The sequence below is a fragment of the Mobula hypostoma genome, chromosome 15 (genome assembly GCF_963921235.1).
Source record: "Mobula hypostoma chromosome 15, sMobHyp1.1, whole genome shotgun sequence".
Taxonomy (NCBI): domain Eukaryota; kingdom Metazoa; phylum Chordata; class Chondrichthyes; order Myliobatiformes; family Myliobatidae; genus Mobula; species Mobula hypostoma.
Window position 1 is genome coordinate 74,058,082 of NC_086111.1, and position 26,289 is coordinate 74,084,370.

General features: G+C 48.3%; 2 protein-coding genes across 3 annotated transcripts in view; one reads left to right on the plus strand and one right to left on the minus strand.

Moving 5' to 3' along the window:
* The window catches only part of lsm3 (LSM3 homolog, U6 small nuclear RNA and mRNA degradation associated), a 47,121-nt gene extending 31,750 nt beyond the window's left edge, over positions 1–15,371 (minus strand). Inside the window, exon 1 of the mRNA XM_063068268.1 lies at positions 15,201–15,371. Within this exon, the coding sequence (XP_062924338.1) occupies positions 15,201–15,221 (21 nt within the window). The 5' untranslated portion in view covers positions 15,222–15,371. The remainder of the gene's footprint in view (positions 1–15,200) is intronic.
* Positions 15,372–15,896: 525 nt separating this feature from the next.
* xpc (xeroderma pigmentosum, complementation group C) overlaps positions 15,897–26,289 on the plus strand; it is a 51,100-nt gene continuing 40,707 nt past the window's right edge. For both annotated transcript variants that reach the window (XR_010020477.1, XM_063068267.1), the window contains exons 1-3: positions 15,897–16,304; positions 22,826–23,015; positions 25,055–25,125. Coding sequence is in view for 1 of the 2 variants with exons in the window: in XM_063068267.1 (XP_062924337.1) it covers positions 16,190–16,304; positions 22,826–23,015; positions 25,055–25,125 (376 nt within the window). In the remaining variant the exon portion in view is untranslated. The remainder of the gene's footprint in view (positions 16,305–22,825; positions 23,016–25,054; positions 25,126–26,289) is intronic.

Consider the following 26,289-nt stretch of genomic DNA (forward strand, 5'->3'; position numbering starts at 1 on the left):
TCATGAGAGTTTTTTTTTTTAAAAACAGTGGCTTTCTCCTTGCCACCCTCCCATAAAGCTGCGACTGGTGAAGCACCCAGGCAACAGTTGTTGTCTGCACAGTCTCTCCCATCTCAGCCACTGAAGCTTGTAACTCCTCCAGAGTTGTCATCGGTCTCTTGGTGGCCTCCCTCACTAGTCCCCTTCTTGCACGGTCACTCAGTTTTTGAGGGCAGTCTGCTCTAGGCAGATTTACAGCTGTGTCATATTCTTTCCATTTCTTGATGATTGGCTTAACTGTACTCCAAGGGATATTCAGTGACTTGGAAGTTTTTTTGTATCCATCTCCTGACCTGTGCTTTTCAATAACCTTTCTGCAGAGTTGCTTGGAGTGTTCTTTTGTCTTCATAGAGTAGATTTTCCAGGATACTGACTCACCAGCAGTTGGACCTTCCAGATAGAGGTGTATTTTTACTATAATCAATTGAAACACCTTGACTGCACACAGGTGATCTCCAGTTCACTAACTATGTGACTTCTAAAACCAATTGGCTGCACCAGTAATGATTTGTTGTGAATACTTATGCAATCAATCATTTTGTGATTTATATTTGTAATTAATTTAAATCACTTTGTAGAGATCTGCTTTTACTTTGACATGGAAGAATATTGCTCTGTTTATTAGTCAAAAAAAGACTAATTAAATCCACTGTGATTCAATGTTGTAAAACAATAAAACATGAAAACTCTGAGGGGAGGCTGGAATACTTTTTATAGGCACAATAGACTGAGGCGCTGTAGGAAGCAGGCAGATCCCCTACGACAGAACTAGGACATTAAATCTACCAAGGTGTTAATAAAGTATAGTACTTAGAACAAGTAGGGCCAGAACACCAATTAAAAATAGAAGAAAAAGACTCAAAGGGCCACGGTAATGGAATAAGTGAGAGTTATCACAGAATTCCAGACAACCCATGATAATTTCCTTTCATGGAGACATTTCTTCTGCCTGAGAGTAAACAAGGATGATAAGGAACAACTCAATCTGCAGAACAGGGAGCAGGACCTAGTAGTAACGAACACAGAAAATGTACTTCTGAAAGGAACAGGGTAAGATGGCTCAGAAAACTGACTGTAAAATATGCAACTTACTTAACAAATCCACTGTGATTATAAGCAATATTCTCTGCACCTGAGAACAATTCTCTTGATTACAGTTGATCTAATTACTAATGGGTAAATGTACAATGTTTTCAACACAGAGGACAAAGGAATATACATGTAAAAGCTGGGAGTGAGGGTGGGGAGAAATCAAGTGTCTAATAACAGTTAATTATTAACTACAGACTAACATCAGTTATCAGGAAACTGCTTGAATATATCAAAACTGCTAGAATATTTGAGTTCAAAATCTGCTAGATACGGTAATGCTGCAGCTCTATAAAACCCTGGTTAGACCACACTCGGAATATCGTGCTCAGTTCTGGTCGCCTCACTATAGGAAGGATGTGGAGATTTGGAGAGGGTGCAGAGGAGATTTACCAGGGTGCTGCCTGGATTACAGAGCATGTCTTATGAGGATGGGTTGAGCAAGTGAGGGATTTCCTCTCTGGAGTGGAGGAGGATGAGAAGTGACTCAATGGAGGTGTACAGGATGATAAGGGACACTGACAGAGTGGACAGCCAGAGACCTTTCCCCAGGGTGGAAGTGGCAAATACGAGGGGGCATCAATTTAAGGTGATGGGGGGGGGGGGAGTATAGGGGGATGTCAGAGGTAGGTTTCTCACACCGAGAGTTCTGAGTGTGTGAAATGCCCTGCTGGGGGTGTTGGTGGAGTCGGACACATCAGGGACATTTAAGAGACTCCGGGATAGGCACATGGATGATAGAAGTTATGTGGGAGGGAATGGCTAATGGTCCAGAACACCATGGATCAAAGGGGCCTATCGTGCTCTACGTTCTAAATAAGGTCAGAAAATGTTATTTATGAACAGGCAGCATCAACATGTTTATGATAAATCTATTTTTTCACCATTATCCCCCTCCACCCCAACAGTGTACACAGGCAGGGTAATTATGGGCTGAGGATATCGGGACTTTTAAAAGGCATTTGTTAAGATATAAAATGTTAAGTAACACAAAGGCTCATGAACTTGGGAAGATTCACATTCAGATCCATTTATTTATTATACGTACTTTGAAAAAACACATTGTTTGGATTGACAACCGACACAAGACCAGACCATGGTGAGGGTAACCCGCAAGTGCCACCACACACTCCAGCACCAGCACAGGAGTAATACTCGTGTGGGTAGATGACGCATTAAAAACCAGAGCAAGAATAAACAGCGTGAGGTCTTTCTCAGCTTGGCAAGCTGCGAGGATACTGTGTCAGTCATCAGTTCCTTACATCTGCCTGGAAAAGGGAGTGCTACATGCCCAGGTTTGCCCGCAACAAAGCAGTTAGCACAATGCAAGCATTGTTGGCAGAACTTCAGATGGTGACGAAGGGCGAGATACAGAACCAGTTAGTTGGGTGGAGTTGCAGCTATAACCTTGCACTCAAAGAGCTGATTGTGGACTTCAGAAAGGTTAAGACGAAGGAACACCAACCAATCCGCATAGAAGTATCAGAAGGGGAGAGAGTAAACAACTTCAAGTTCCTGGGTGTCAGTATCTCTAAGGATCTAACCCGGAAGCAACACAAAGAAAGCAAGATAACAGCTATACGTATTTCAATAGGAGTTTGAGGAGATTTCGTTTGTCAATTAACACACTCAAAAACTTCTACAAATTTACTGTGGGGAGCATTCTGACTGGCAACATCACTGTCTGGTATGGGGGCAGGGAACTACTGCACAGGATCGAAGCAAGTTGCAGAAGCTTGTAAAATTAGTCAGCTCCATTATGGGCACAAGCCTCCACAGCATTCCAGACATCTTCAAGGAGTGGTACCTTAGGAAGGCAGTGTCCATCGTTAAAGACCCCACCCTCCCAGGCCAAGCCAGGCCCTCTTCACACTGTTCCGGTTGGGAAGGACGTACAGAAGCCTGAAGGCACATACTCAGGGATTCAGGAATAATTTCCTCCCCTCTACCATCCGATTTCTAAATGGACATTGAACCCATGAAAACTACCCCACTACTTTTTTTTATTTGTTATTTTCCACTACTTATGTTAACTTAACTATTTAATAGACATATATCTTTAATACAACTGTTTTTTCCCCTTTATATTTATCGTGTATTTCACTGTAGTGCCACCGTAAAGTTAACAAATTTCATGTCCATAAGACCATAAGACAAAGGAGCAGAAGTCGGCCATTTGGCCCATCGAGTCTGCTCCGCCATTTTATCATGAGCTGATCCATTCTCCCATTTAGTCCCACTCCCTTGCCTTCTCACCATAACCTTTGATGCCCTGGCTACTCAGATACCTATCAATCTCTGCCTTAAATATACCCAATGACTTGGCCTCCACTGCCACCCGTGGCAACAAATTCCATAGATTCACCACCCTCTGGCTAAAAAATTTTTTTCGCATAAGATATTAAATCTGATTCTGATGATGCCAGAAAGTGAGGGATTATTAACTTTGGTAGGAGCAGAGAAAAAAATAAAAAGCAGTAAAGTATTCAGTGGTATTCCTGTTGTATACAATGTTAGTGTGCAGTGACACCTTGTGTGCAGGTTGACAAAAAGCAGGCAGGTATCATGAGACAGCAGCAAACACAAAGCAAGTGACATGCTGATTTAATGTAAGGGGAGTTGCTGTACGATATTGCTGCAACTCCCTGGTGAGAGTACAATCGGCCTCTAACAGACAGCACCATGGTATTACTGATCAGGGCAGGCCAGAGTTTGGAGCTCAATTCCAGCACCATTCTCTGTACGTCCTCCCCATGGAACGTGGGGCATTTCCCTGGGTGCTCTGCTCTCCTCCCACAGTCTAAAGACATGCCAGGTAGGTTAACTAGTCTTTGTAAATTGTCCCATAATTCTGTTAGGGCTGTATGTGTATCTATAACGAAAGTGTCTCCATTTCAGGAACAAACTAAAAAACTTTGAATCCTGATGAAGAGCCTCAGCCCAAAAAGTCAACCATTTACTCTTTTCCATAGATGCTGCCTGGCCTGCTGAATTCCTCCGGCACTTTGGATGTGTTGTTTTCTGGTGTTAAATCAGGTTTGTTGGGAGTTGCTGGGGCAGCAGAGCTTGAAGGGCCTATTCCACGCTGCATCCCAATTAAAATAAATAAAGATCCACCACAGAGGCAATGAACTGTCAGCTTGTGATAGCCGACTCATTAACTGAGGGAAGAATGGGTCTCTGTTTACTCGGGTTGTTAGAATGTGAGGCAATTTTTTAAAAAAAACATACAAGATACCACAGCAGTGTTTGTGTATCTGTAAGAAAAGTGTCTCCATTTCAGGAAGAAACTAAAAGATGTAGATCAATCATGCAGACAGAAGAAATTCTACAGTTACTGGAAACCCAGAGCAACACCCAAAATGCAGCAGGAACTCAGCAGGTCAGGCAAGCTCCAGAGAAGGGGCACAAAATCCTGAAAAAGGGTCTTGGCCTGAAATGTCGACTGTTTATTCCCCTCCATAGATGCTGCCTGGCCTGAGAGTTCCTCCAGTGTTTTCTGTTATGTAAGAAAGCTAAAGATTATCAAAAAGAAAACAAGATCACATCTGACAAAACAGCATCTATTTACCAAGAGATAGCTGATAAAGTGCCAAACACAGTTAGTTAATAAACGGAAGCTACAGTACGAGGACATCTAGGAAGTATTTAGTTACAGTGCTTTGTGAAAGCAATCAGTTCCCAAACATTTGATCACATAAATGAGTATTACAAATAGGGATCACTAACTGAGAAATTTTATTTGTGATTCATGTGCTCCATTTTTCACAGTAGAGCCCATAAAAAAAGGGAAAATTGTGAAGTCAAAGTACACTTATCAAATTATGGATAATTTCTACGACTTTGAGATTCACCTCCTTACAGGCAGCGACACAACGAAGTAAGTTGGCTAGTAAGTTGTGGGCATGCTATGTTGACAGTGGCAGGATTCCTCCGACAGAATCAATATCACTGGTGTATGTTGTGAAATTGGTTCTACAGTAGCGGTACAGTGCAATGCACATTAATAAAAACTATAAATGACAATGTATACAAAAATAAATTAAATTAGTGTGAGGGAATAAATACTAAGTTAGTGCTCATGGGTTCATTATCTATTCAGAAATCTGATGGCACAGGGGACGAAGCTGTTCCTGAAACATTTGAGTATCGCCAGGCTCCTGTACCTCCTCCCTGATGGTAGCAATAAGAGGGCTTGTCCTCAATGATGGATGAGGCCGTTTTGAGGCCTGGCCTTTTGAAGGTGCCCTCGATGCTGGGGAGGCTAGTGCCCATGATGGAGCTGGCTGAACTCACACCTTTCTACAGCTTTTTCTGATCCTGTGCAGTGCTCCCCCCATACCGTAAGACAAAGCAGAACTAGGCCATTCAGCCCATTAAGTCTGCTTCCCCTTTCCATCAGGACTGATCACAGATCCCACTCAACCCCATACACTTGCCTTCTCACCATATCCTTTGATGCCCTGACCGATCAGGAAACGATCAACTTCCGCTTTAAGTATACCCACGGACATGGCCTCCACTGCAGTCTGCGGCGGAGAATTCCACAGATTCTCCTTCCTTTATCCTCTGGCTAAAAAAAAATTCCTCCTTACCTCTGTTCTAAAAGGTCGCCCCTCAATTTTGAGGCTGTGACCTCTAGTTCTGGATACCCTCAACATAGGAGACATCCTCTCTACATCCACCCTAGCTAGTCCTTTCAACATTTGGTAGGTTTCAATGAGATCCCCCCCACACACATTCTTCTAAATTCCAGTGAGTACAGGCCTAACGCTCCTCATATGTTAACCCTTTCATTCAATCATCGTTAGTCTCCAAGTACCCTGAAACCTCATCCTTAATAATAGACTCCAACACTTTCCCAACCACTGAGGTTAGGCTAACTGGCCTATAATTTGTTTTCTTTTGCCTCCTTAAAGAGTGGACTGGCATTTGCAATTTCCAGTCCTCTTGGCTCATGCCAGAATCAAATGATTCTTGAAAGATCCTGACCAATGCATCCATTATCTTTTCAGCAACCTCTTTCAGGACGCTGGAACGTAGTCCATCCGGTCCAGGTGACTTTTGCACCTTAACACCTTTGAGCTTGCTTCACACTTTTTTCTTGTAATAGCAATGGCACTCATTCCTGCTCCAACACTCACGGACCGCTGGCACACTGCTAGTGTCTTCCACAGTGAAGACTGATGCAAAGTACTCATTAAGTTCATCTGCCATTTCTTTGTCCCTCATTACTACCTCACCAGCATCATTTTCCAGTGGTCCAGTATCAACTCTCACCTTTTACTCTTTATACAAACTGAAAAAAACTTTTATTATCCTGCTTTATATCACTGGCTAGTTTGCCCACATATTTCATCTTCTCCCTCCTTTTTAGTTGCTTTTTGTTGGATTTTAAAAGCTTCCCAATCATCCAACTTCCCACTCACTTTTGCTTCCTTATACGCCCTTTCATAGAAACATAGAAACTCTACAGCACAATATAGGCCCTTTGGCCCACAAAGTTGTGTCGAACATGTCCCTACCTTAGAAATTACTAGGCTTACCTGTAGCCCTCTATTTTACTAAGTTCCATGTACCTATTTAAAAGACCCTATTGTATCCGCCTCCACCACTGTTGCCGGCAGCCCATTCCACGCACTCACCACTCTCTGAGTAAAAAACTTACCCCTGACATCTCCTCTGTACCTACTCCCCAGCACCTTAAATTGTGTCCTCTTTGTGGCAACCATTTCAGCCCTGGGAAAAAGCCTCTGACTATCCTTGGCTTTTATGCAGTCCTTAACTGCCCTTGTCAGCCACGGTTGCCTGCCCCTGCCATTTGAGAACAACTTCTTCTGTGGGACATACCTATCCTGCACCTTGTGAACTATTCCCAGAAACTTCAGACACCTCTGCTCTGCCGTCATCTCCACCAGTATCCTCCTCCAATTCTCCTGGGCAAGCTCCTCTCTCATGCCTCTGTAACTCCTTTATTCCATTGACATACTGATACATGTGACTTGTGCTTCTCCCTGTCAAATTACAGTATGAATTCAATCATATTATGATCACTGTCTCCCAAGGGATCCTTTACATCAAAGCCCCTAATAAAATCTGGATTACTACACAACACTCAATCTCAGATAGCCTTTCCCTGAGTCGGCTCAATCACAAGCTGCTCTAAAAAGCCATCTCGTAGGCATTCAACAAACTCCCTCTCTTGCAATCCGACACCAACCTGATTTTCCCAATCCTCTTGGATATTGAAGTTCCCCTTTACAACTGTTACATTACCTTTATTACATGCCCTTTCCAACTCCCTTTGCAATCTCAACCCCAATTCTCGCCTACTATTTGGAGGCCTAGATATGATTCCCATAATGGTTAAATACCAACGTTGAACCAGTTAGAATACTCCCCACGGAACCTCTGTAGAAATTTGTGAGCGTCTTTGATGACATATCAATTCTTCTCAAAATCCAAAGAAATATAGTCACCATTCTGACTTTTTGTACTTGCATCAATATGCCGAGCCCAGGACAGACCCTCGGAGATGCTAACACCAGGAACTTGAAACTCTTTCCACTTCTAATCCCTCAATGTGGGTGTCCCTCGACTCCCCCTTCCCGAAGCCCACAATCAACTCCTTGGTCTTACTAACGACAAGAGCAAAGTTGTTGCTCTGACACCATTGGTACGTCTCGCTCCTGCACGCCTCCTCGTCACCATCTGAAATTCCGCTAACAATGGTTGTGACGTCGGCAAACTTACAGATGGCATCTGAGCTGTGCCATGCTCGAGTTGCGGCTGTGGAGTACAGCAGTGGCTAAGCACACACGTCCCTGAGGTAGAGCAGCACATCGTTGTGCTGTGTCGGTTGCTGACTCAAACAATGTACGTTTCAATGTACATGCAACAAATAAAGCTTTTTAAAAATCTCCCTACGTATGGCACAAACGGTTGCTGCACAAGGTACAAGTGTACGCAACTGGAGGTAAAATGTTGCCATGCATCGAGGATTGGTCAACGTACAGAAAAGGTTGGGATAATTGGTTTGCTTTCAGATTGGGAGTCAGTAATTAATGAGGTACCACATGGTTTAGGCTGGGGTCTCACTACTTGCGATCTTTATCAGTGACCTGGATAAGGCGATAGAGCGCCCTGTAGCCAGATTTGCTGATGATACAAAGACAGGCGTACCAGCAAGTCATGATGAGGGTGCAGTGTACAGAGGGAGGTAGAGAGGCCGAGTCAGTGGACAACAAGTGGACAGGTGGAATATAATAGGCAGGTCAAATATGATGGCAGAATATAGTATTAATGGTAAGACTCTTGGCAGTGTGGAGGATCAGAGGGATCTTGGGGTCCGAGTCCATAGGACACTCAAAGCTGCTACGCAGGTTGACTGTGTGGATAAGAAGGCATACGGTGCATTGGCCTTCACCAATCGTGGGATTGAGTTTAAGGGCTGAGAGGTAATGTTACAGCTACTTAGGACCCTGGTCAGAACCTACTTGGAGTACTGTGCTCAGTTCTGGTCACCTCACTACAGGAAGGATGTGGAAACCATAGAAAGGGTGCAGAGGAGATTTACAAGGAGGTTGCCTGGATTGGGGAGCATGCCTTATGAAAACAGGTTGAGTGAACTTGGCCTTTTCTCCTTGGAGCGACAGAGGATGAGAGGTAAGCTGATAGAGGTGTATAAGATGATGAGAGGCATTGATTGTGTGGATAGTCAGAGGCTTTTTCCCAGGGCTGAAATGACTGCCACAAGAGGGCACAGTATTAATGTGCTGGGGAGTAGGTACAGAGGAGATGTCAGGGGTAAGTTTTTTACTCAGAGAGTGGTGAGTGCGTGGAATGGGCTGCAGGCAACGGTGGTGGAGGCGGATACAATAGGGTCTTTTAAGAGACTTTTGGATAGGTACATGGAGCTTAGAAAAATAGAGGGCTATGGGTAAGCTTAGTAATTTCTAATAGGGACATGTTCAGCATAACTTTGAGGGCCAAAGGGCCTGTATCATGCTGTAGGTTTTCTATGTTTCTATAAGGCGGGAAATTAGGAAATTATTCACTTCAGAATGTTGGAGGAAAGCAGAGAACCTGGAGGAAGCCCACCGGGTCACGGGGAGAAAGTACAAACTCCTTACAGATGGCAGCAGGAATTGAACCCCAATCACAACTGCTGGCACCGTAAAGCACTGCACCACCGGCCTCCCATATTATTGAATATCTCCAGGAAGTTCCAATACACCACATCCAATGGTTCCCCTTTCTACCCATCCTCAAAAAAACACAGCAAATAACAATTTCATGTGGACTGCTCAAATGCCTTGCCATTACCTTAACCATCTGCCCATGACCACAAGAAACTGCAGGGTTGTGAACACAGCTCAGAACATCATGGAAACCAGTCTCCCCTTGACGGTCTGTCTGCATTTCTTGCTGCCTCAGTAAAACAATCAATGTAATCAAAGATCCCACTCATTGTGACAGACTCTCCTCTATCTCTCTCCCATCGGGCAGAAGGTACAAAAACTTGAACTTGAAAGGATAGCTTCCACCCCACTGTTAAAATAACATTGAATGGTCCTCCAGTACGATAAGATGGACTCTTGACCCGATAGTCTACCACGCTGTGATCTTTCTCAACGCTGTAAAACTTTAGTTGGTTTTTCCCTTGATCTACCTCAATGCACTGTAATGACCTAGTCTGTATGAACAGTACAGACAGTTTTTTCACTAATTCACAATACATGTGACAGTAACAAACCAATGGAAAAATGAGCCCTGCAGATCCCACTGGGCCTACAGCCCCTCCACCTGCTTTGGATCCTGCAGAGACATATTTTTGCAGTTTTCCAAATCTCTGGGACATCTCCAGAATCTAAGGAAATCATGACATGTTACAACTAGCACATCCTCTGTTTCTGAAGCCAATTCTTTTGAGACCATAAAGAAACAAACTGTCAGGTATTTGGGCCACCAGCCCTTACCCAGGGGCTCTCAACCTTTCTCGAGCCATGGACCCTTGATTTCACCAAACAATTTCTCCAGTGACAGATAACTTTTAAGATACCCTTTTTGATTATTATTGGGACAATTTAACTGAAGCACTTCCCATTCCTTCAGTGTCTGTGCCAAGTGCTCCATTATTAGACATAAACCTGTCCCACACCAATCATCACACCATACATTTAATTCTCTGAATGTATCTACCCGGTACGGACTTAGTGGGTGGCAGGTGGAGATACGTCTACCAGAGGAGGTGTGAGGTGCTCCTTCCCTCCACTAGCCTGCAGGTCACCTTTGGGCAAGGTGTAGAACCTGCTCAGCCGCTCCTCCTGGATCAGAGTCACACGAAGCCACAGGAGCAGGTGGTGGATGGTCGTATGAGCAGCCGGTGCAGATCACAAGTCCTGGTTATGTGACTATTGACAATCTCTGAAGAGTATTGAGAATGGCTGGGGTCATCCCTCTCGTAAAGACGCTGCCCAGTAGAAGTCAATGGCAAACCAGTTTTGTAGAAAATTTGCCAAGAACAACTGTGGTAATGGAAAGATCAGGATCGCCCTTGTCACACGACACAGCACGTAATGATGTTGATGACGACTGACTTCCATCTCTCTCCTTTTGTACTCCATGGCTCAAGCCTGTTCTTGAGGATACAGTGAAGTGCATGAACATGTCAGAAACCTGTTCAAGTTTTGAGGAACAACATCCAACCTGCTGGAACAATTCAATGGGTTGAACAGCATCTGAGGGAGGAAAGGAACTGTTGATGTTTCGGGATAAGCCCTGATTCAGGACAGGAGCTTTTTTTGAGGTGGTAGCTAAGGCAGCACAGTAGACCTGGTTTATAAGGAGCAGTAAAGCTCTCAACAAAATCCCACGTCAGACTGGCCCAGAGCTACTCAACAACTTATCCGCAAAGTGGATCTAAAGCTCCATCCCTACTACCCGTACCACTCCCCTTTCCACCCCAACCCACCACCCTATCCCTGCCTTCCCTCAACTGCCTCGCTAACCACCTCCTCCCTATTCTACCTATCCCCTCCCTCCTCTCTAATCCACCCTCCTTCCCTCAACTTCCTCTCTATTCTACCTATCCCCTCCCTCCTCTCTATTCCATCCTCCTTCCCTCAACTTCTTCTCTATTCTACCCTATTCCCCATTCCTTCCCTCCCCAGCCTCCTCTCTATTCCACCTATCCCCTCCCTCCCCAGCCTCCTCTCTATTCCACCTACCCCCTCCTTCCCCACCCTCATCTCTATTCTACCTATCCCCTCCTTCCCCACCCTCATCTCTATTCCACCTTCCTTTCCTCAATTTCCTCTCCATTCTACCCTATTCCTCCCCTTATTCCCTCCCTCCCCTAGCCACCTCTCTATCCCACCCTATCCCCTCCCTCCCCAACATCCTGTCCATTCTCCCTCCCTCCCACAGCCTCCTCTCTATTCCACCCTATCCTCTCCCTCCCACAGCCTCCTCTCTATCCCTACCCTCCACCCACCTCCTCTGCATCCCTCCCAATCGTGAAGTCGTGAAGCTGCCGGACTGGACGGCATCTCAGGGCGGGTACTCAGGATGTGCGGCACAACTGGCAGGTGTGTTTACGGACATTTTTAATCTCTCCCTCTCCCAGTGTAGATTGCCTTACTGCTTCAAAACATCCACCATTGTCCCTGTTCCTAAAAAGACCAAAGACCAAGGCAACATGTCTCAACGACTGGCATCCTGTCACACTCACCTCAGTAATTATCAAATGCTTCGAGAGGCTGGTCAAGGATTACATCTGTAGCTGGCTACCACCCACACTGGACCCCCTACAATTCACCTACCGACACAACCGATCGACAGATGACACAATAGCCACAGCTCTACACACCGTCCTTACACATCCGGAGAACAAGAATGCTTATGTGAGAATGCTGTTCTTGGACTACAGTTCAGCATTCAACACTATTATTCCCTCCAGACTCAACAAGAAGATCAGAGACCTCGGCCTTCACCCTGCCCGTGTAACTGGATCCTGGACTTCCTGTCAGATCACCGGCAGGTGGTAAGAGTGGGCTCCCTCACCTCCATCCCTCTGAGTCTCAACACAGGTGCCCCTCAGGGCTGTGTCCTAAGCCCCTCCTTTACTCTCTGTATACCCATGACTGTGTCGCCACCCACAGCTCCAATCTGCGAATTAAATTTGCTGACGACACTACACTGATTGGCCTAATCTCAAATAATAACAAGGTGACCTACAGAGAAGAAGTCATCACCCTGACACAGTGGTGTCAAGAAAACAACCTCTCCCTCAATGTCGCAAAAACAAGGGAGCTGGTTGTGGACTACAGGAGGAATGGAGACAGGCTAACTCCTATTGACATCAATGGATCTGGGGCTAAGAGGGTGAACAGCTTTAAGTTCCTCAGCATCCACATCACTGAGGAGCTCACATGGTCTGTACGCACCAGCTATGTGGTGAAAAAGGGACAACAGTGCCTCTTTCACCTCAGATGGTTGAGGAGGTTTGGTATGGGCCTGTGACAAAAAACCAAGTTATCAGAAGATTGATGCTAATGAGAGAAATAAATGAGACAATGGAGAAACATTCACAATGTTAATGAGAGAGGAGAGAGAGATAACGGAAAGAGACACTAGTCCAAGTATTGACAGACCGATTGCTTTGAATCTGAACTGTTTGAAGTTTGATGGACAGGCGATACCCCAGCAGGGGGATAAAAAGAACAGGTTCGCTAAGGCAAGACACACACCACGAGATCACGAGACCCTGGAAAAGCGGTGTGCCCCCACAAGTCGGTGCGAGTTTGGAGGTCTGGTCGCGGGACCGACCATAGACGCACAGGGTGAAAAGGTACGATCGGCAGGAACCTGGTGTGTGTGTCCACCCTTGCCTGGGTGCCCAGTTCACTGCGGAAGAACGGTCGAATCCGGAACGGAGGGGTCACAGTCGGTGACCACAGAGACATAAAAGGGTTCGCCCGAAAGCTAACTGCGAAGAACAAAGGTCTGTGTGAATCAGAATTTGCATTCTCTCTCTCTCTCTCCAACGGCACGACAGCGATTACTGCGAACTGTACTAAGCTGAACTGAACTCTGCGTCACTTGAGACTAATCATTTTACCCCGAGACTGCGATAGAGCTTGATTGATCCTATTATCCTAGTTCTGTGTACATGTGTGTTTTATCACTGCTAACCTGTTGCATTTATATCCTTACGATTACTGTGTTACTTATTTCTTTAATAAAACTTTCTTAGTTCCAGTAATCCAGACTCCAACTAAGTGGTCCATTTCTGCTGGTTTGGTAACCCAGTTATGGGGTACGTAACAGGGCCCCCAAATCCTAAGGCCTATCTACATGGGCACAATTCAGAGCATCCTGACTGGCTGCATCACTGCCTGGTATGGGAACTGTACTTCCCTCAATCACAGGACTCTGCAGAGAGTGGTGCGGACAGCCCAGCACATCTGTGGTTGTGAACTTCCCACTATTCAGGACATTTACAAAGACAGGTGTGTAAAAAGGGCCCGAAGGATCATTGGGGACCCGAGTCGCCCCAACCACAAACTGTTCCAGTTGCTACCATTCAGGAAGTGGTATCGCAGCATAAAAGCCAGGACCAACAGGCTCCGGGACAGCTTCTTCCACCAGGCCATCAGACTGATTAATTCATGCTGATACAATTGTATTTCTATGTTATATTGATTGACCCACTGTACATACTATTTATTACAAATTACTATAAATTGCACATTTAGATGGAGACTTAAAGATTTTTACTCCTCATGAATGTGAAGGATGTAAGTAATAAAGTCAAGCAACACACATAAAAATTGCTGGTGAACGCAGCAGGCCAGGTAGCATCTCTACAGTCGACGTTTCGGGCCGAGACCCTTCGTCAGGACTAACTGAAGGAAGGGATAATAGAGATTTTTTTGTGTGTTGCTTGAATTTCCAGCATCTGCACATTTCCTCGTGTTTACGAAGTAATAAAGTCAATTCAATTCTCCTTCTTTCAACGTCTCACCTCCCCTCCCTCCTTTCTCCCCCTCCCCTCCCTCTCCCCTTCCCTTTCCCCTCCCTCTCTCCTCCTTCCCCTCCCTCTCCCCCCTTTCTCCCCCTCCCTCTTTCTCCCCTCCCCTCCCTCCCTCTCCCCCTCCCTTTCCCCTCCCTCTCTCCTCCTTCCCCTCCCTCTCCCCCCTTTCTCCCCCTCCCTCCCTCTTTCTCCCCTCCCCTCCCTCCCTCTCCCCCTCCCCTCCCATCCCCTTCCTCCCTCCGTCTCCCCCTCCTCCCTCCCTCTCCCCTCCCTCCCTCTTTCTCCCCCCTCCCTCCCTCTTTCTCCCCCTCCCCTCCCTCCCTTTCTCCCCCTCCCCTCCCTCCCTCTTTCTCCCCCTCCCCTCCCTCCCTCTTTCTCCCCCTCCCTCCCTCTTTTTCCCCCTCCCTCCCTCTTTCTCCTCCCTCCCTCTTTTCCCCCCTCCCTCCCTCCTTTCCCCCTCCCTCTTTTTCCCCCCTCCCTCCCTCCCCCCCTCCCTCCCTCTTTTCCCCTCCCTCCCTCTTTCTCCCCTCCCTCCCTCCCTCTTTCTCCCCTCCCCTCCCTCCCTCTTTCTCCCCTCCCCTCCCTCCCTCCCTCTCCCCTCCCCTCCCTCCCTCTTTCTCCCCTCCCCTCCCTCCCTCCCTCTTTCTCCCCTCCCCTCCCTCCCTCCCTCTTTCTCCCCTCCCTCCCTCTTTCTCCCCTCCCCTCCCTCCCTCTTTCTCCCCTCCCCTCCCTCCCTCTTTCTCCCCTCCCTCCCTCTTTCTCCCCTCCCCTCCCTCTTTCTCCCCTGCCCTCCCTCCCTCCCTCTTTCTCCCCTCCCCTCCCCTCCCTCCCTCTTTCTCCCCTCCCCTCCCTCCCTCCCTCTCCCCTCCCCTCCCTCCCTCTTTCTCCCCTCCCCCCCTCCCTCTTTCTCCCCTCCCCTCCCTCCCTCCCTCTTTCCTCCCTCCCTCCCTCTTTCTCCCCTCCCCTCCCTCCCTCCCTCCCTCTTTCTCCCCTCCCCTCCCTCCCTCCTTCTCCTCTCCCTCTCCCCCCTCACTACCTGCTCCACTTCCTCCGCCATCACCGCATTCGAATCCGAGGCCAAGTGGCGGGAGGACCCACACCGCGCATGCGCATCCACGCGGGCCGAGCTGTCGTAGGATTTTAAAGTTGAACGAACTCGGGTGATGGTGGAGGACGGGAACGCCGGACGGAGGGAAGATGACGAATGATCCTTTTCTCTCTTTTAATATGCAATATGGAAACAGCGGAGCGCTGCAGGCCCGAGCTACCGGTCCTCCACCCAGCCCGCCCCGTGCGGCCGGGAGGGTGATGGGTCTGGGCAGCCGGTACTCCACCCAGCCCGCCCCCTACAGCTGGAAGTGTGAAAGTTACTGGCTGTGGTCTTCCAGGCAGTGCGCCCCCTGCGGCCGGGAGGGTTTCGGGTTCAGTGGCCGGTACTCCAGGCAGTACGCCCCCTGCGGCCGGGAGGGTCTCGGGTTCGGTGGCCGGTACTCCAGGCAGTACGCCCCCTGCGGCCGGGAGGGTTTCGGGTTCGGTGGCCGGTACTCCAGGCAGTACGCCCCCTGCGGCCGGGAGGGTTTCGGGTTCAGTGGCCGGTACTCCAGGCAGTACGCCCCCTGCGGCCGGGAGGGTCTCGGGTTCGGTGGCCGGTACTCCAGGCAGTACGCCCCCTGCGGCCGGGAGGGTTTCGGGTTCGGTGGCCGGTACTCCAGGCAGTACGCCCCCTGCGGCCGGGAGGGTTTCGGGTTCGGTGGCCGGTACTCCACCCAGCCCGCCCCGTGCGGCCGGGAGGGTTTCGGGTTCGGTGGCCGGTACTCCAGGCAGTACGCCCCCTGCGGCCGGGAGGGCGGCGCGCTTTGCACATGCGCAGAGCGGTGAGCGGTGAGCGGCGATGCCCGGGGCTGGAGGTTCCTGGGTAGCTGCATTTGTGTTACATAAATCACCTCGCATGGTCCTTGCATAACAGGGTGGCAGAATCTGGAATTCGCATCTTGCATTGTCTCTTAAGTTGCATCAGGCTCAAAGATGGTGAAAAGGAAAGCGTCAGCCGACTCTGCAGTCAAGACCGACAATAAGAGGGTGAAGGAGAGTCGAAGTGAACGGGCCAAAGCTGTAAAATCTGGACAGCACCCGCAGACTGGTAATCACACTTTATAAACTTTCCAGTGGATGGATAGTTTGCAGCTGGTGCCTCTGATCCAAATGTAATGCCTTTGTACAGAAACCGGTGCCTCTAAGCCAGTCGTTCAGATTATCTATGAAGTGATTGTGGAAATTACTTGCGAGTGTGAAATGGACTTATGAGGGTCAATTAAGTCAGTGCTGGTGATCACTCGTGAAAGTTTGTGCTCAGAAGAGTTATGTAATTCCGTACAGAGCTGCTCCAGCGTTCTGTGTCGGCTGCTCTGGATTTCCAGCGTCTCTTGTGTTAATGCTGTTTTGGGGTGAATATCTGCTCAGCATGTTTGGGGGAACTCCTGTAATAAACTAATAATAATAAGCTGAACTCCAGTCCTTCGCGGCGGAGAACTGAGATCTTTCGCTTGAGGCTGAGATGGATGGAATTTTAGATAATAGAAATCAGAATCAATTTTAGTGTCACCAGCATATGAGGTGAAATTTATTGTTAAGGTTTTGTTTCAGAAATTATCCAAGACATGCTGTCTTCCCGAAGTTGCCGTTCAACAAGAGGTACAAGAGCCTGAGGTTCGGGTACATTTGGGGCACACACTCAACGATTCAGGAACAATATCGTCCACTCAGCCATCAGGTTTCGGAATGGACATTGAACCCATGAACACACCTCACTACTTGTTTTCTCTTTTCCCACTACTTATTTAACTTTTTAAATATATATACTTTCTGTAATTCACAGTTTTTATTCTTCTGTATTATATTGTACTTCTGATGCATAAACAGCAAACTTCACAATATATTCCAGTAATATTCTTTTTCTGAGTTACTGCCCTTCAACCTTCAGGCTGCTGAACTGGTGTGGATAACTGAACTGATTGCACACCCCACAGACTCACTTTCAAGGACTGGACAGCCCCTGTCTCAGTATTACCTGTCTATCTATTTGTATTTGCACAGCTGGCCTTCTTTTGCAGACTGATTGTTTGTCAGTCTCTGTGCCACGATGAGGCCACCCTCAGGGTGGGGGAGCAACACTTTATATTCCATCTGGGTAGCCTCCAACCTGAACATCGATTCCTCTTCCAGGAACAAATCTCACCAGCCCCCCCCCCCTCCAGTTCCCTACTCTGCCCTTTTCCCTCTTCTCAGCGGCCTATCAATTCATCCTGGGCCCCCTCCTCCTTCCCTTTCTCCGATGGTCCGCTCACCTCTCCTCTCAGATTCCTTCTTCTCCAGCCCTTTACCTATCCCACCCACTGGACTTCACCCAATCACTTATCCCTTCCCCCAAATCTTTTATTCTAGCATCTTTCCCCTTCCTTCTTTGTCCCAAACATCAACTGTTTATACATTTACATAGCTACTGTCTGGGCTGCTGAGTTCTTCCACATTTTGTGTGCAGTTATTCATTGATTCTATTATATTTCTCTGTGAATGTCTGCAAGAAAATGAACCTGTGGGCAGTATTTGTCTACAATGATAAATTTCGTTTCAGCTAGTGAGTTACAGTTAAAAGATTATACTTTGCTTGCCTTACAGACGTATTATCCCATACCTGCATCGGGACAGTTGTACCTACACCGTCCCGTACCCACATCGGGACAGTCACACAGACACACCGTCCAATACCTGCATCGGGACAGTTGTACCTACACCATCCCATACCCACATCAGGACAGTCGTACCTACACCAGTGATACAGACATTTCATCCCGTACCCTCATCGGGACAGTTGTACAGACACACCGTCCCGTACCCGCATCGGGACAGTCACACAGACATACTGTCCCGTATCCCCATCGGGACAGTCGTACCTACACCGTCCCATACCTGCATCGGGACAGTCGTACCTACACCGTCCCATACCTGCATCGGGACAGTCACACAGACACACCGTCCCGTACCCCCATCGGGACAGTCGTACCTACACCGTCCCATACCCACATCGGGACAATCGTACCTACATCAGTGATACAGACATATCATCCCGTACCCATATCGGGCCAACTGTACAGACACACCGTCCCATATCCACATCGGGACAGTCGTACCTACACCGTCTCGTACCCACATCGGGACGCTCGCACAGACACACCGTCCCGTACCCACATCAGGTCAGCTGTACAGACACACCGTCCCGTCCTTGCATAGGGACAGTCGTACCTACACCGTCCCGTACCCCCATAGGGACAGTCATACCTACACCGTCCCGTACCCCCATAGGGACAGTCGTACCTACACCGTCCCGTACCCCCATCGGGACGCTCGTACAGACACACCGTCCCGTACCCCCATCAGAACAGTCGCACAGACACACCGTCCCGTACCCCCATCGGGACGCTCGTACAGACACACCGTCCCGTACCCCCATCAGGACAGTCAGAAGAAGTTAAGGCCACAGAGCGTGACGAGGTATTTTGGGAGATTTAGCACTCGATGAGTTATCGACAGATTGCAGAGCCAAGCAGGGGAAAGGAGCAGATAGAATGAATCATGCAAATGTGCTGCCTGTGCTCCTTTGTTCCACCTCGGTGCACGGTGTAATGAATTGATTTGTATGAACATTTTGCAAGACAAGCTTTTCTCAGTACGTGTAACAATGATGATCCATTTCTGTCAGTGCAATGTGTCGCCCTAGACAAGAGGGTACATGGGATTGGGGAATGTACCGAGACAGGCTGAGAATGAGTTAATGAGAGGGAGAAGGTTGTGGGCATAACTCCGGTTGGCACGGTAGCACAGCAGGCGGTGTAACCCTTTACAGCTGGCGATTGGGCCACGGTTAGCCCGTCGCCATGACAGCTCAGGGTATTCCGGAGTCCGGAGTTCAGAGTTCCACTCAGCGCTGCTCCATCGGGATCCTCTTTGCGTTCTCCCTGTGGAATGCGTGGGTTTACCCCGGCCCCGGGTGCTCCGGTTTCCCCCCACAGTCCAAAACGTACCGGCGAGGTGAATTGGCCATTGTCAGTTGCCCTGGGATTGGTTTGAGTTAACCGGGTTTGTCGAGGTTGCTGGGCCAGTACAGCTGGAAAGGCCAGAAGGGCCTATTCTGTGCCCCCTCTCTCAATTTAAAAAAAAACCAACGTGCAGCTGCAGTGAATGGTTACGGCAGTGGCTATGTTTACACCAGGGTGTGTTTACAGGCGGAAACGCGTGCATATGTAGAGGCTTAGTGGGACTGCACCTGTCACTTTAGGTACAGTTGTTTACAGGCGAAAGTGTGTGACGTATGGAGGCTTAGTGGGATGGCACCTGTCACTTTCTGTACAGACAAAAGCAAGTGATGTTTCGAGGCTTGGCGCAACTTTGTGGTCACTCCTACCGAAGATAGGAACTAGGTTTTTTACCCCATTCTAGTATGAAGTCAAATTTGTTGTTCCGTGGTTGTAAAGGCATAAAATTACCATAAATTAAAACATAAATAGTGTAAGAAAACAAAATAGTGAGGTGGTGTTCGAGGACCGCTCAGAAATGGAATGGTGGTGGGGAAGAAGCTGTTCCTGAATTGTTGATGTGTGTCTTCAGGCTCCTGTAGCTCGTCCCTGATGGTAGCAGTGAGTGGGGGGCTCGTCCCTGATGGTAGCGGTGAGCGGGGGGCTCGTCCCTGATGGTAGCGGTGAGCGGGGGGCTCATCCCTGATGGTAGCGGTGAGCGGGGGGGCTCGTCCCTGATGGTAGCGGTGAGCGGGGGGCTTGTCCTGGGCGGTGTGAATCACACACTCAGAGTCAATGCTTGGATATTTAGGGCTTGAGAAATATCTTCACGCTTATGGTGGGGAATCTTTGGTATTCAGCCCCTGGGGGGCTGTCGAGTCTCAGTCAATGAGTTCATTGAAACAGAGAATGGCGGCTCATGGATAGTCAGGAAATTGAGAGATCCTGGGAGAATCCCAGGAAAATGGAGCTGGAGAAGATGGCGCCAGTGAACAACACGACCATGAACGACATCCTCCCGATGGTCCACAAAACTCTTTCTTTCACTTGCTTTATGTCTTCTTTTTCTGTCAAATGTGGTTCTGGTACTGTTGGAGGCTGTGATTTACAATGTGATGATGTCTTTTTGAGCCAATTGAGCGATCTAGACACAGTGCACGAGCCCAGGATCAAATCCGATTCTTGCCGATTAAAGCATGGCGGCTGGAAATCATCGGGGTGAGTGCGGGAGGTGAGCGAGTGTTCAGCGTCGTCGGGGCCCAAATGAGAGTATCCTGACTGGCTGCATCACTGCATTTCCCTCAATCGCAGGACTCTGCAGAGAGTGGTGCGGACAGCCCAGCGCATCTGTAGATGTGAACTTCCCACTATCCAGGATATTTACAGAGACAGGTGTGTAAAAAGGGCCCGAAGGATCACTGGGGACCCGAGTCACCCCAACCACAAACTGTTCCAGCTGCTACCATCTGGGAAACAGTACTGCAACGTAAAAGCCAGGACCAACAGTCTCTGGGACAGCTTCTTCCACCAGGCCATCAGACTGATTAACTCACGCTGACACAACTGTATTTCTATGTTATATTGACTGTCCTGTTGTACATACTAATAATTATAAATTGCACATTGCATAACTAGATGGAGACATAACATAAAGATTTTTACTCATGTATATGATGGATTTAAGAAATAAAGTCAATTCAATTCTATAATAAATATACTTTGAATCCTTTGGAGTTTGAACCTTCAAACTTGAAATAAAGGTTAGCTTGGAATATTGTGCACAATTCAATATTCAAAGTAAAATTTATTATCAAAGTACACTTGTGTTTCCAAAGACTGTCTCGAGATTCATTTTCTTCTGGGTACTTACAGGAAAATGAAGAAATACGATAGAATTTCTGAAAAAAACTATAAACAAAGACAAAAGTGGCCAATGTGCAAAAGGAGACAAACTGTATGAATAAACAATACTGAGAACATGAGTTGTAGAGTCCTAGAAAGTGAGTTTGTAGGTTGTGGAATCAGTTCAGAATTGAGTGAGTGAAGTTATCCACGCAGGTTCAGGAGCCTGATGGTTGTAGGGAATAGGGTAGAAACCCCTACTATCAAAGTCATGCTCTCTTCTCACTACTACCATCGGGCAGGAGGTACAGGAGCCTTAAGTCCCACACCACCAGGCTCAGGAACAGTTATTACCCCTCAACCATCAGGTCCCACACCACCAGGTTCAGGAACAGTTATTACCCCTCACCCATCAGGTCCCACACCACCAGGTTCAGGAACAGTTATTACCCCTCAACCATCAGGTCCCACACCACCAGGTTCAGGAACAGTTATTACCCCTCAACCATCAGGTCCCACACCACCAGGTTCGGGAACAGTTATTACCCCTCACCCATCAGGTCCCACACCACCAGGTTCAGGAACAGTTATTACCCCCTCAACCATCAGGTCCCACACCACCAGGTTCAGGAACAGTTATTACCCTACAACCGTCAGGCAGAGTGAATGTCTGGTCGCAGTATCTAAAACTTGAGGGCACAAAATTGAAGACGAGAGGGAGGGAGTTCAAAACGAATCTGAAGGGTAGAGTTTTCACACAGAGTGGTGGATATCTGGAATGAACAGCCCAGAGGAAGTGGTGGAGGCAGCAACAATAACGACAATGAAGAGGTGCCTGGTGTCTGCTGCACTGTGGAGGGCTCTGAGGGATGTGGAATTAATGCGGGCAACCAGGGTTGGTCAGCATAGACCCAGGGCTAAGGGGTTGTTTTGTTTTTTGCTTGGTTTGCTGTTGTTTGTGGAACTTTGTGTGGGAAGTTCCCTATAGAAGGGACGTGGAAGGTGCTATATTAATACCAGTCTTGCTGTACAGAGAACATCAAATACTACAGCACAGTCCAGGCCCTTCTACCCACGATGTTGTGCTGACCTTTCAACCTTCTCTGAGATCAGTTTAACCCTTCCCTCCTGCAGAGGCTTCTGGTTTTCTATCATCTATCTGCCTATCCTGAATGTCCCGAATGTATCTGCTACCACCCTCCCCGCTCTGGCTGTGCGTTCCACACACTCACCATTCTCACACTTACCTCTGACGCTCCCCTGTACTTTCCTGCAGTCACCGGAATGTTTTGCCCCTTCCCATCAGCCATTCCTGTCCCGGGGAAAAGCCGCTAACTACCCATACTATCTGTGCCTCTCATCATCTTGTACACCTCTATAAATTCCTCCCTCACTCCAAAGAGTTCAACCTGTCCTTGTATTCCCACCCTCCTGCTCTGTAATCCAGGCAGCATCCTGATAAAATTCCTCAGCACCCTGTCTAAACCTTCCACATCCTTCCTATAAGGAGGCGACCGGAACAGAACACAACAGGCAATCAGTTAATTTATTTACTTGTTTTTATTCAATAAATACAAAATAATTATAGTGATGGAATAATAATACCTTTATTGTGATTCTGTAGGTGACACAGGTGAACTGTTTGTTAGTCAGTCCTCCGGGCCGTGTCTACGAGACGGCAGCTGTCAGTGGATAAGATAGGTGTTATACAATTCCCGGTCTGAAGCATCCTTCTCTTCCCGATGAGCAGGTATCCAGGACTCCCAGAAGGAAAAGCCTCAGGTGAAGCCCAGAGTCCGCGGGGAGCGAGCAGCGGCTCCGAGGGGCTGTCCAGTCCCTGCGGCTGGGAAAGCGTCGAAGAGGAAACCCTCAAGGGGCAGGGGCAAAGTGGGGAGCTCCCCGGTGAAGGAGGAAAGAGAGAGCAGATCTCTTGTTGTGAGGTAGGCTTCGGGCCTGGCTTCTGACTGTAGGGTAAACAGAACTGACCAATGGAGTCATCCAACACAACAGCACGGAAACAGGGCGTTCGGCCCGTCCATTCCCAGCTGAACTGGTAGTCTCCCTCGTCTCACTGACCTGCACCTGGAATCATCACCCTCTCCACCCCTCCCATCCAAACTTCCCTTAAATGTTGAAATCGAACCTGCGTCCCTCACTTCCACTGGCAACTCTCACAACCCTCTGAGTGAAGAAGTTCCCTCTCAGGTTCCCCTTAAACTTCGCACCACTCACCCTTCGCCTATCTCCTCTAGTTCTAGTCTCACCCAACCTCTGGGAAAAGCCTACGGGCATTTACCCTGTCTACACCCCTTTATTAAATCCTCGATCTCCTACGCTCCAGGGAATGAAGTCCAAACGTGGTCAGCCTCTCCCTGTAATAAAGTGTTATAACGAGGTGGGGAAGCATTCTCGGACGATTCCCCGGGGAGTGGAATTAAAATGGCTGCCAACCAAGAGTTCTCGAAACACTGGAGTGAGTTTGGCTCCATAGCACTCGACAGGCTTTTATCAACGTTAGGGCAGTGCTGGTGAGCTGGAGCCTGGGCCTCTGCAGTGAGCTTTAGTTTGTGAGAAACTTGCATTTGTGAGTAACAAAGGACTGGGTTGTCAATCAGAATTGGGTTTATTACTGCCTCTGTGCTGTGAAGTTTGTTGTTTTGTGGCAGCAGTTCAGTGCAAAGGCTTAAAACTCTTTCACTAACACATATAACTGGTGCAGAAAAAGGAATAACGAGGCAGCATTCAAAGGTTCATGGTTCAGATATCTGACGGCGGGCGGGAAAAAGCTACACCTGAATCGTTGAGTGCAGGACCTCAGGCTCCTGCCACTCCTCCCTGATGGTAGTAAGGAGAGGAGGGAGGGAGGGAGGGAGTGTCCTGGATAGTAAGGGCCTTAATGATGGATGCCATCATGGGGCATCTCCTTTTGAAGAGGCTCTCGATGGTGGGACGAGGTCAGCTGAGAAGATCATCGGGGTCTCTCTTCCCACCATCACAGACACTTACACCACACGCCGCATCCGTAAAGCAAACAGCATTGTGAAGGACCCCATGCACCCCTCATACAAACTCTTCTCCCTCCTGCCATCCGGAAAAAGGCACCGAAGCATTCGGGCTCTCATGACCAGACTATGTAACAGTTTCTTCCCCCAAGCCATCAGACTCCTCAATACCCAGAGCCCGGACTGACACCAACCTACTGCCCTCTACTGTGCCTATTGTCTTGTTTATTATTTATTGTAATGCCTGCACTGTTTTGTGCACTTTATGCAGTCCTGGGTAGGTCTGTAGTCTAGTGTAGTTTCTGTGTTTTTTCTTACGTAGTTCAGTGTAGTTTTTGTATTGTTTCATGCAGCACCATGGTCCTGAAAAACGTTGTCTCATTTTTACTATGTTCTGTACCAGCAGTTATGGTTGAAATGACAATAAAAAGTGACTTGACTTGACTTGACTTGGCCCATGCTGGAGCTGCGTTTCCTCTGACCCTGTGTAGTGGCCCCTCTGTATCGAACAGGGATGCGACCAGTCAGAGTGCTCTCCGCTGTGCATCGATACACATTGGAAAGAGTCTTTGGTGATGTACCAAGTCTCGTCATGAGGTGCAGCCACTGGCCTGCCTTCTTCCAGATTGCATCAGTGTGTTGAGACCGCTCACCGTTTCCACTGCTGATCCCTCGACGAGGATAGGTCTGTGTTCCCTCGATCTCCCCTTCCTGAAGCCCACCGTCAGTTCCCTGCCCTCGCTGGCATTTCAGTGCGACGCCGGCTGTTCAGACACCACTCAACCAGCTGGCCTAACCCCCTCCTGATGGTAGTTGGTCGTCACTCACAGAAGGAAGGTGGAGGGGCTGGGACAATCATAACCACTTTGTGAGGGGCTGAAGGACTCGGGAAGAGCCTGTGGGAAATGGGTGTCTGTATTGTGTTAGGGTGTCTGCTGGAGACCGCCCTTCACCCACAAACATCTGCTTTCTCCCAGTTTGGCAGGTGGTGAGGCAGAGGAAGGCAGCTCACCGGAGGAGAGCGAGGATGACTGGGAAGATGTGGAAGGTGAGTTCACCCTCTGAGGGACGGTGGGGGGCTTTGGCCGACCAGCCTAGCGGTGGGACATGGTCCTCAGCCTGACAGCCCGCCTCACACAAGATATGGGAGCAGCCAGCCCTTCACATCTGCTTCAGTTTTCAAACTCATGGCACATTCTTCGCACACGGAACCCGTTCCCTCTGATTGTATTGGGAGCTGGTAATGTACATGCCTCTCTTTGACCACACTCGGTAACTGAGGCTCTACAGCCTCAGAAATGGAGTATTTCCTCATCATCCCAATCCGGAAAGGACACCCTGAGACCAGTCCCAAACACTATTCCCACATCTCCCCTGTCGAGCTGCAAGACATAGAAACATAGAAAATCTACAGCACAATACAGGCCCTTCAGCCCACAAAGTTGTGCTGAACATGTCCCTACCTTAGAAAAATAGAGGGCTATGGGTAACCCTAGTAATTTCTGAGCTCCATGTACCTATCAAAAAGTCTCTTAAAAGACCCTATCGTATCCACCTCCACCACCGTTGCTGGCAGCCCATTCCACGCACTCACCACTCTCTGCGTAAAAACTTACCCCTGACACCTACCCCTACTCCCAAGCACCTTAAACCTGTGCCCTCTTGTGGCAGCCATTTCAGCCTGGGAAAAAGGCTCTGATTATCCACACGATCAATGCCTCTCATCATCTTAAAAACCTCTATCAGGAAACTTCTCGTCCTCTGTCGCTCCAAGGAGAAAAGGCCGAGTTCACTCAACCTGTTTTCATAAGGCATGCTCCCCAATCCAGGCAACATCCTTGTAAATCTCCTCTGCACCCTTTCTATGGTTTCCACATCCTTCCTGTAGTGAGGCGACCAGAACTGAGCACAGTACTCCAAGTGAGGTCTGACCAGGGCCTTGTATAGCTGCAATATTACCTTTTGGCTCCTAACTCAATCCCACGATTGATGTAGGCCAATGCACCGTATGCTTTCTTAACCACAGAGTCAACCTGTGCGGCATCTTTGAGTGTCCTCTGGACTCAGACCCCAAGATCCCTCTGATCCTCCACACTGCCAAGAGTCTTACCATTAATACTATATTCTTTCATCATATTTGACCTACCAAAATGAACCACCTCACACTTATCTGGGTTGAACTTCATCTGCCACTTCTCAGCCCTGTTTTGCA